General features: G+C 45.0%; 1 protein-coding gene across 1 annotated transcript; it reads left to right on the top strand.

Moving 5' to 3' along the window:
- The first annotated feature begins 239 nt into the window (after window positions 1-239).
- LOC127338620 (tyrosine N-monooxygenase-like) lies at window positions 240-2,249 on the top strand. The gene is made up of 2 exons (XM_071826989.1): window positions 240-1,354; window positions 1,455-2,249. Exons 1-2 carry the CDS (start codon window positions 380-382, stop codon window positions 2,130-2,132), a joined length of 1,653 nt encoding a protein of 550 aa, XP_071683090.1. The 5' UTR covers window positions 240-379; the 3' UTR covers window positions 2,133-2,249.
- Window positions 2,250-11,454: the final 9,205 nt, after the last annotated feature.

Below are 11,454 nucleotides of genomic sequence, written 5' to 3' on the forward strand. Positions count from 1 at the left end.
GCATGGAGATAAATTAAATCAATAAATATAAAAAGATCGTGATATGCATGCATGATATCATGTATTGTAAAGATATAAGATATTAATTGTGACTAATCTAATCCTTTTAGATCGGGCGCATCTTTGGCTGATTAATGCATGCTGGTGGTCGCATTGTTTAGATGGATAAGGTTCGAAATCCATAAATAGGGGCCTCCGAGCGCATGAGCAGAGCAACGAGGCAAAGCTACACCCCGCAGAAAAGAAAACAAGGCAAACTACAAGTACCTAGCTAGTTTGTCCTGTGAGATCGATCAAGCTAGCTTGCTAGGCCGGCAAGAGTTTGTCCGGCAGACTAGGCCGGTAGAAAGCAACACCGGACCTAGTAACGGTCACCACCATGTTAGGAACTTGCTCCTCTTCGTCTCTTTTGCTCGTCGTAATAACTCTCATATACCTTGTCCAAAGGTTAGGGTTCAAGAGCAACATCATCTGTGGTGTCACATGCTCATCGGCAACGGTTCCACTTCCACCAGGGCCGTTGCCGTGGCCGGTGGTGGGTAACCTGCCCGAAATGATGCTCAACAAGCCGGCATTCCGTTGGATCCATCTCGTGATGAAGAAGATGGGCACCGATATCGCCTGCTTCCGCCTCGGCCGTGTCAACGTCGTCCCCATCACCTGCCCCAAGATAGCGAGAGAGGTGCTCAAGAAGCAGGACACGAACTTCGTGTCCCGGCCGCTCACCTTCGCCTCCAGCACCGTCAGCTGCGGTTACAAGAACGTGGTGCTCTCGCCGTTTGGGGAGCAGTGGAAGAAGATGCGCCGGGTGCTCACTACCGAGATCATTTGCCCTTCCCGGCACAAGTGGCTCCACAACAAGCGAGCCGACGAGGCCGACAACTTCACACGCTACATCTACAACCTCGCCACCGGCACCAGCTCCAGGGGGTCGTCTTCAACATCGGACACCAACGTCGATGTCAGGCATGTCACACGACATTACTGTGGCAACGTCATCCGTCGGCTTGTCTTCGGTAAGAGGTACTTCGGGGAGCCTCAACCCGACGGCGGGCCGGGGCCGCTTGAGGTGGAGCACATAGACGCTTCATTCACCTGCCTGGGGTTCGTCTACTCCTTCTGCATCAGCGACTACCTCCCTTGGCTGCTTGGTCTTGACCTTGACGGCCAGGAGAAGGTGGTCAAGGAGGCCAACGCGACGGTGAATAGACTGCACGACATGGTCATTGATGAGCGTTGGAGGCAGTGGAAGGGTGGCGAGACGCAGGACGGCGTCGAAGATTTGCTCGACGTTCTCATCACGCTCAAAGATGGGCATGGCAGCCCGTTGCTTACCATCGAGGAGGTCAAAGCAGTTTGCAAGGTATGCAACCCATTAATTAATGATAAAAATCTAGCTATATACGGAGTACTATATATGCATGCAGTATATCTGGGTATTAATTACATCGAAGCTAATAATGGCCCTCGGCTCTTCTCCTTGTAAATTCTTGCAGGGGGACATAATATTTGCGGCGCTAGACAATCCTTCCAACGCCGTGGAGTGGGCGCTGGCAGAGATGGTGAACAACCCGGAGTTGCTGGACAAGGCGGTGGAGGAGATGGACCGGGTGGTCGGTCGGGAGCGGTTGGTGCAGGAGTCCGACATCCCGCAGCTCAACTACATCAAGGCGTGCATACGTGAGGCATTTCGACTTCATCCTATTGCTCCCTTCAACTTGCCGCATGTCGCGTTGGCCGACACTACCGTCGCCGGCTACCGTGTGCCCAAGGGGAGCCACGTCCTCCTCAGCCGGGTCGGCCTAGGCAGGAACCCCACTGTCTGGGACGACCCGCTCCGCTTCAAGCCGGAGCGCCACATGAGAGACGACGCTGGCGTAGAGCTCACTGAGAACGAGCTACGGTTCATCTCCTTCAGCACTGGCCGCCGTGGCTGCATTGCAGCATCGCTAGGGACGACGATCAGCGTCATGCTCTTTGGCAGGCTCCTGCAGGGTTTTACATGGGCCAAACCAGCTGGGGTGTCGTTCATCGATCTTAGCGAGTCCAGGCATGATCTCTCCATGACGAAGCCGCTGCTGCTGCACGCGGAACCACGCCTGCCGTTGCACCTCTACCCGACGAGCCGTTGAAGCTCGATCGATCGATCGATCGATCATGGGAGACCATGCATCTCCGGCCCAGCTTTTCTGTGCACTTCTTTTATTTGCCATTTCTTATGTCACGGCAAATAAAATAAGTGATGGTTATGTGGCAAATAATAAACACTTTAAAGAAAAGTGTGGGGTAAATTATGAAGAAAATTGTGGAAAATTGTAAAATTCCCCGATGGAGCTGGGTTGAGTATTAGCCTCGCAACAATTATCTATACATATACCTAATAATAAAAGTGAAAGGGTTTCCGTGGTTCGGTCTATCGTCCGTTCTGATTTTTTTTTTGCTATGCATCGCCCATATTCTGGTTACCCCTGATTAAGGGCTTGTTTGATTTGTAGGAATTGCATTCCCCTATAGATTTTTTTTCCTATCACACTCGTTTAAGTTGTAAGAATAGAACCTGTAGGATTTTTCTCTAGGGGTTTCTCCTAATCTATTTCTGTAGGAAATTTTTCATTAGATGGAGGCTCTTATAAGAATATCTACGTGTGAAAAAACGCGCGCACCGCTGACTTGCGTGCCCTAATTTTCCGCCAAAACACTGCTCAGCGCAGCTTCTAGGTAGCCATCAGAAGAAAATCAGAGCACTACTAAAAAACAGCGGTAACCCAGGTAAAAGACGAAATCCCTCGTTGGCGCGCGAGCGGTTACTCCGCGCAAAGCGCTCGCAGAAAACGCACGAATCCATTCCCTTTCCTTTTTTGTCGTTTTCTGTTTCGCGCATTAAATTATGTTAATTAATGCTGGCAGTAAATCTCGCGCATTTAATTCACGATTTGCTATCGCGCACAAATTATGTTAGTTAATTAGAACAGTAAATATTGCGCATTTAATTCGCTGGAGCAAGTCCATTTCCTTTTTTGGCGCGTTAATCACGCATGTTTAATTTCGTATAGTAATTTCGAGCATTTAATTGGGGCATTTAATTCCATCCGGTCAATTCCTTTTTTTTTTGGCAGTGTCCTGTTTTGTCGCTCTTTAGTTTCTGTTTTTGACCGGATTCTTTCAATTCTCTTTACTTAATTCCCTTTTATCAATTCCCTTTATTTTTTTCTATTTTTTCTTTCTACTTTTGAATATAAACTCATGTTATTTGGACTAATTTTTTCAATTATCTTTTTCGGGCTAGTGATTTTTAAAGGGGGAAATTACGGGTGGGAAAACCACTTGCGACTCAAATGAACTACCACTTGTAACTTAAACAAATATCACTTTTCAATTTAGTTAGATTTTTGGGTCGGTAAGTTTTCATATTTTAGCATTGATAAATAGCATACATAAGATTTGAAAACTTATGAGCTAAAAATATTGCTAAAATATTTAAAATGATATTTAACTTTTGGGGTTTGTAACTTTTTTATTTTACCCGTCGATAAAAAATGAGACGTGGGGTTGATAACTTGTGTGCTAAAAAATTCGTCCAAATAGTTGAAATGAAATTAGCTTTTCTGGTTGGTATTTTTTCTCATTTTACCGTTGATAAATAACGAGAAGATGGTTGATAAATTTTGAGTCAAAAAAGTCACAAAATAATTTAAATAAAATTAGCTTTTCGAGTTGATAATTATTCACAGTTACCGTTGATAAATAAAGAGAAAAGGAGTTGATAAATTGTAAGATAAATAATCGCTAAAATATTCTAATTGAAATTATTTTTTTGGGAGGATAACTGTTCACATTTACCATTGATAAATAATGGCAGAGGGGTTGAGAAATTGTGATCTATAATATAGCTAAAATATTCTAAGTGAAATTAGGTTTTCGTGTCGATAAGTTTTTGCATTTATCGTTGATAAAGAACGGGACGAGGGGTTGATAAATTGTAAACTAAAAAGTTGCTCACATATTCTAAATGAAATCAGGTTTTTAGGTCGATAAGTTTTCACATTTACCATTGATAATTAATGGGTAGGGCGGTTTATAAATTTTGAGTTAAAACTTTCCCAAAATATTCTAAATGAAATTAGCTTTTTGGTTCGATAACTTTTCACATTTGATGATAAATAACGGGAAGGGGGTTGATAAATTGTAAGCTAAAAAGTCGCTATAATTTTCTAAATGAAATTAGCTTTTTGGGTCGATAAATTTTCATATTTATCATTGAAAATAACCGTCAAATGGTTAGATAAATTGTGAGCTAAAAATATTTTCCAAAATATTTGAAATTTGTAGCCAAAATAAATCACATTTTTTGCAATTATTAAATTTATCGGTTAGGACAAGGGCGAAAAAGGGTCATTAAAATATATGAACATAGGTGACAAGGCATTAACTTGGCAATGCCTACGTGTTGTAGAATTAGGGTTTCGTAAGAAGTAGAGTGGAAGTAGATCTCGAAGGTTCAGCCGAACAAAGGTGCTCAACTCGAAATTACGGTGGCTAGGATTACAATGATTCGATCCTTTCACTACAAGAAAAGTTTCCATAGCCGAAAAATTGAAAGTCGCGCCGTGGTTGCTGATGCACCATGGCCGACGATTTTTTGCTCTCTTCGTGGTGCATGTCAAAAAAAAATCTCGTTTTTGAGGCCACCTAGCCCGACAAAAATGTGGAAAACGTCGCGTATGGTCGCCCGGGACGTGGTGCATGATGAATTCTCGGGTGCGCCGACCGAGTCAACGCAAATCCGCACCACCCAGGGATGTAGGGCCCAGATGGCAGCCTCTCTGGCTTTGGTTTTTTCCTCGATCGCGCCATCTCGTTCAACGCTCTCCGATCGAACCGTTTACGATGCAGGATCATGGATCCCGCATGTCATCCTCTATGAACGAAATTTTTTTCTTTCCTTGGATTTTTGACCCCCTTATTTCTGGCTACTTCCTTTTTCTTTTGATCTCGTGCCGTCTTGGAAACGTTGAGACCGCTGCTACAAAAAACGGAACCCGCATGTCATCCTCTATGAACGAAAATTATTTCCTTTCTTGGAGTTATTTTTGACCTCTAATTTATGGCTACTTCATTTTTCTTCTGATCCCGTGCCGCCTTGGAAACGTTGAGACCGCTGCTGAAAAATGGGACCCTCATGTCATCCTCTATGTACAATCAACTTTCTTTTCTTGGAGTTTTTTTGACCCCCTAATTTCTGGCTACTTTCTTTTTTCTTTTGACCTCATGCTGCATTTGAAACGTTGAGACCGCTGCTGCAAAATGGGACCTGCATGCCATCCTCTATGTACAATAAAGTTTCTTTTCTTGGATTATTTGTGGCTCCTAATATTTGGTCACTTGCTTTTTTCTTTCGATCGCATGCCTCCTTTGAAATGTTGAGGAAGCTGCTGGCTGATGGGTCCCGCATGTCAACCTCTATGAGCAATAAAAGTTTCCTTTCTTGGAGTTATTTTTTACCCCTATTTTCTGTTGGGTTCGATGCATGGAAAACAAAAAATTATATCGCAAAGACGAATAAATCCAAGATCCAATCTATGGAAAAGGCAAGATCTAATCTGTGAGATCGGAGGACGAGATAGATGAGAAACTAACCCTCGAATATCCAAAGGCTTAACAAGATCAGATCTCGTGGTTGATGTAGATGATCGTTTCGGTGCTGCAATCCGGCAGCACTTCCGTACTCGGTCGCACGTACGGTGTCGATGAAGTCCTCCCTATCCCTGTTCTAGCGGGAAGCGGGGGTGGTAGATCCCCTCGGAATCCCAGCAACACGACGGCGTGGTGGTGGTGGAGGAGAAATTCTTGCAGGGCTTCACCAAGCCTGCGCAAGAAGAAGGAGGAGGGAGAGATGTGGCAGCGAGGTTGGAGGGAAGGGGTGGGCTGCGTCCCTGCCCCCTCCCCTCTTTATATATGGGAGGGTCGGCCAAGGATGCCTTGGCCCCTCCTCCAAGCCCTGGGGCCGGCCCACAAAGGGAGAAGGGGGAAACTTGCCCCCCAAGTCTTCCCCTTTTAGGGTTTCCCCAAACCCTAAGGGGTTTTGGCCTACCTGGGCCGTGTGGCATGGTGCACCTGGCCCATTAGTGATGGGCTTCACCCCCTCGGCTCATATGGCCCCTCCCGGGGTTGTGGGGCACTAGTGGCCCCTATGGAACCTTCTAGAAACCCTCCGGTCTTCCATCGGAAAATTCCCTTACTTTTTCGAACCCCGGAAAATGACTTTCCTTATATGAATCTTATTCTCCGGACCAATCCGGACCTCCTCGTGATGTCCTGGATCCCATCCGAGACTCCGATCAATATTCGGTCTCCATCTCATATTTCATATCTACTATACAACATCGAACCTTAAGTGGGTCACCCTATGCTGAGCGCGGAGTTGATGAAGGAGAATTTATGCGCAACATTGGGTGGAACCCCAAGAGGAAGGTATGATGAGCACAACAGGAAGCTTTCCCTCAGTAAGAAACCAAGGTTTATCGACTAGTAGGAAAAAATGTTCTCTCCCGAGGTGTTGCGAACCAACTCGTGGCAGGGCGCACTGCCGGCTTCAGCAGCAACGTGGAGACCTGCACACAAACAACCAAGTACTTTGTCCCCAACTTTCAGCGAGGTTGTCAAGCTCACTGGTTTTGCTGAAAACAAAGGATTAAACGAACCGTGTGGAAGAAGAATTATTTGTAGAGAATAGAACAGGAAAATGTTTTAGAAGATTGCAATTAAAAGAAGAAGGACCGAGGTCCACAGTTTACTAGAGGCGCCTCCCCAATAAATAAATATGCTGGGTAAACAAATTACAGATGGACAATTGACAAACAGAGATTCTACGCTAATGGTTGGTGCAGAATACATGCTATGCAAGTATGTGGGCATTACAACAATATACATAGATCGTAATCCAACTGCATCTATGACTAATAATCCACCTTCAGGATTGCATCCACGACACCCTCCAGTATTAAGTTGCAAGCAACGGACTATCGCTTTAAGCAATGTGTGTAAAGTAAACGATGAAACTACCCTTGAATAGAACACCGCTATTTTCTCCCTAGTAGCAACAACACATCTACAGCCGTAGAGAACAAGGTCACTTCCCATGGTTAAATAGAGGCATGAACCCACTATCGAGCATAAATACTCCCTCTTGGAGTCGCTAGCATCTACTTGGCCAGAGCATCTACTAGAAACGGAGAGCATGCAAGATCATAATAACATAATACATAATCTGAACCAAAAGCAATCTCTCTATAAATCGGATCCACATCAAACCAACATGTAGCAATTACAAATAGATGATATTGATCATGTTAGGCAGCTCACAAGATCTATACATGAAGCACAACAAGTAGAGGACAACCATCTAGCTACTGCTATGGACCCATGGTCCCGTGGAGGACTACTCACGCATCACCTCGGATGAAGACATGGCGATGTAGAGGCCTCCGGCGGTGATTTCCTTCTCCGGCAGGGTGCCGGGATGGACTGCAGAACCCTCCTGAACTGGGGTTTTGGTTGACGGCGGCGTCAGAACTTTTCGTGGATGGAGGCTCGGGTCCCTAGAGTTTTCCCGATACGAGGAATAAATAGGCGGAAGGGCGGAGCAAACGAGGCGACGAGGCGCCAGTACATGGGCCAGGCGCAGCCAAGGGTGGGCCGTGCCTGCCCTATGTACTGCCACGTGGCAGCTCTCCTACGTGTGTCCTTCTGGCTCCGTCTTTGTCCCAGAAAAATAAGACTCTGGGCTTTTGTTTCATCCAATTCCGAGAAACTTTCATGTATAACTTTTCTGAAACTAAAAAACAACAGAAAACAGGAACTGGCACTGCGGCACTGTGAATAGGTTAGTCCCAGAAAATGCTAAAAAAGTGTGGAAAAGTGCACATAAAACATATAAGAATTGTAACAAAACAAGCATGGAACATAAAAAATTATAGATACGTTTGGGACGTATCACCCTACGGTTCGCGAACTATGCAGAGATGATCGAGACACCTCTACGGTCAATAACCAATAGCGGGACCTGGAGATCCATAATGGCTTCCACATATTCAACGATGACTTCGTGATCGAATGAACCATTAACATACGATACTGATTCCCTTTGTCGCGTGATACTTTACTTATCCGAGGTTCGATCATCGCTATCTCTATACCTAGTTCAACCTCGTTACCGAGATATGTCATCCCTTGGTGACCTTGTCACATGCTTGCAAGCCAATTTGATGATATTACACTGAGAGGACCCAGAGTATATCTATCCATCATCAGGATGGACAAATCCCACTCTTGATCCATGCTCTTCAACTCATACTTTCACAATACTTAATCCCATCTTTATAACCACCCAATTATAAAGTGGAGTTTGATGTAATCAAAGCATCCATCAGGTGTAAGTGATTCACACAATCTCATGGTCGAATGATTAAGTTACTATGTATCGAAAGCTTATAGCAAGAGGGACTTAATGACTTGATCTTATGCTATGCTTACTATGGGTGTATGTCCATCACATCATTCACCTAATGATATGATCTTGTTATTAATAACATCCAATGTTAATGATCAGGAAACCATAATCATCTATTAATCAACAAGCTAGTTTAACAAGAGGCTTACTAGGGACTCTGGTTTGTTTACAAAACACACATTTATTAATGTTTCTGGTTAATACAATTATATCTTGGGATGTAAACATTTATCATGAACACTAACATATAACAATAAACACTTTTATTATTGTCTTTTGAGCATATCTCCAACAGGCTCCCACTTGCACTAGTCAATAATCTAGTTTACATTTTTAAAGATCTAACACCTTGGGCTTTTGGTGCTTATCATGTTTTGCTCACGGGAGAGGTTTCAGTCAGCGAATCTGACACGCTCAGAAACATATGTATTTTGCAATTCATTTGCGTCTCCATGCATCACTCATTTTTCAAATGAGTCGGCATTAATCGTATATGTTTGGTCTTCTGGTGGAACCTTAATTCTGCGGTCTGAAATATGTTACCAATATTGTCACATACAATATAGTTTCATAGTTCTGGCACTACCGGAACTACACCAATTTCGAAAAGAACTTCTTAACTCAAACACCCTTGGTCATTGTCAAAATAATGATATACTTTGCCTTCGTTTGTAGAATCCGTCATAATATTTAGAACTCATCTAAATCTAGCATATACTTCTTCTAGCCCATTGTACTAGCTTCTTAATGAACACTTAACCTAATTGAGATTGAAATTCATTTTTATATGTGATCAAACTAATATCGATGCAACACCTTACAGTGATTTGTTTGTCATTACCACATACAAAACTATATATATATCCTTGGTTCTTCTAAAGCACTCAGGGATATTCTTACTGTTGTTCAATGATTATCACATGAATCATTCTGGTATATGCTCGTAACACTTTAGAGCATATGACATCTGATTGTGTATGTATTGCCCGTGATCCAAAATCACTCATGTGTTTTTACTCGTTCAGTGTAAAATACACTCAAGTGTGTTGAACTTCCACATGGAAAAGAACACCTTCTTGACGTTTTCATATTGAACTACTTCAATATTCATTCTATGTACCTTGACTGAAACTTGTTATGCGCTTCAATCTATCTTCGTAGATCTTAACGCTAAATATGTTCTTAGTCCATATCCTTTCATTGAAGTTAATTTTCAATGAAACCTTTTAATCGAGTAAAAATTACATCATTTCTCATCAACGATATGTCATCCACATAAAGTATTATAAATATGTCTTAGCGCTCCCACTTAATTTCTTGCAAATGCAAAAATCTTCATCGTTTCTGATGAAATCAACACTCTTTGATTATTTCATCTAGTGAAGATTCCAACTTCATGATACTCACTTCATCCAGTGAAGTTTGTATACCTATCTAGTATTCCGCGGAAGAGAGTGGATTTGGTGATCAGAGGGATACGTGAGCACGCCCTAGCCACCGTTGGATCAACGTTGAGATTCAATTTCTGACTCACAACCACCATACGACGTTAGTACCTTTTTTTTGTTGTTATCGTATTATTAAAAAGAAGTCCTAGTCTCCCAGAACAGGTCCCTCTGAGCTCACCCACGTGATCTTTTCTTTTTCACATGCCTTCCGCCTCCACCAGTTTACTCTGCTCCGTCCGTTCCTCTTTCTTTTCTCTACGCCGAGCGCAACAAAGCCTCCATGGAGAGCTCGCACGGCCGATGCCAGCCGCTGCTCCTTTACAGTTTTCCGTCCACTTTCTTTTCGATGGACTTCCGCCACCGCGTTCCCGTACTTAACGCGCCACCACGCGCAATGGGCCTCCCTTGCAGGGCTACGCCGCGCGCGACCGCCAAGAGCCGCCCTTTCCCGGGTCTCCCTTGGTGCCCTGGACGGCTGGACCTCCTCTCCCCGCCGGTACCCCCAGCACGCGCTGGAGTTCGCGACGGACGCGTGGACGAGCGGCGGGCACGTCCAAGTCGAGTTTTTGCTAGCCTCGATGCAGAGATCGAGGGGAACGACGACGGGAGGCCGAAGTCGTTTGTTGGAGCCATGAAATATTCGCTGGCTTGGAGCCACCTCCGCTGCACGGTTCGACGCCACGGGAAGGTCCCGTTCCCTGGCACCGGCGACTTGCCCCACCGCCTTGACACCGGCGACGATGCAGACGGCAGTGGCAGCGTCGACCCGAAAGCGACACTAGACCACCTCCACGCCGCCAGATTTGGGCGGTGCTTCTCCGCCGGAATGCCCGCCAGACCCGGTCGTACCCGAGGTCTGGAAAGAATAGGCGAGCCTTCACCTGTTGGTTGGACACCCTGACACGGCATGGCTCCATCGTGTAGGCCGAAACAATGTAGAAGCTGGGGAATTTGTCAAATTAATCCCAATGTTTCTCAAATCAAGGATGCCTTGTCGCCCATTTCCAATTCCCGCGGCGATTAACACAGCTCGTGGTCGAAGGCCGTCGACACGGTGCGGCGGACGAGACCCCTTGTCCTCTGACTGATGGATGATGCGCGGCGATGTAGGAGGGCGAAAAGACGGACACGTGGAGCTGCATGTAGATGACGATGCTGCTAGCCTTGGCCGGCGGGGCTGCATGTATCCGCTGCATCCAGAGGCGGAGGTTGCTCGCCGGCGGCGGAGCTCCGACGGCACCAACTAATCTACCACTCTGCTCTGACCAAGTTAAGCGAGGGAGGGGATTTCCTTGTAGGTTAATGCTGGGTCAAAGCGAAGCGGTCTCGTGGTCTTTTTTTACGTATGCGTGGTGGACCCAGGTGGACATGCTTAGCAGGCCCCATTGCTTTATCATCTCACGGACAATAAACGGTGTTAGACACGTTGTATTATCCCAGGTAATGGGGTTACAAAAATAGAGGAAACATATGTGTGCATTGCATTCATGCATAGAA

This window comes from Lolium perenne, chromosome 3 (assembly GCF_019359855.2).
Source record: "Lolium perenne isolate Kyuss_39 chromosome 3, Kyuss_2.0, whole genome shotgun sequence".
In the NCBI taxonomy this organism is placed as follows: domain Eukaryota; kingdom Viridiplantae; phylum Streptophyta; class Magnoliopsida; order Poales; family Poaceae; genus Lolium; species Lolium perenne.

Bases quoted from the DNA above. Each gene is read 5' to 3' on its own strand.
- LOC127338620 (XM_071826989.1), top strand. From the start codon at position 380: ATGTTAGGAACTTGCTCCTCTTCGTCTCTTTTGCTCGTCGTAATAACT. The intron at 1,355-1,454 runs GTTTGCAAGGTA...ATTACATCGAAG, and splicing joins CCATCGAGGAGGTCAAAGCA to CTAATAATGGCCCTCGGCTC.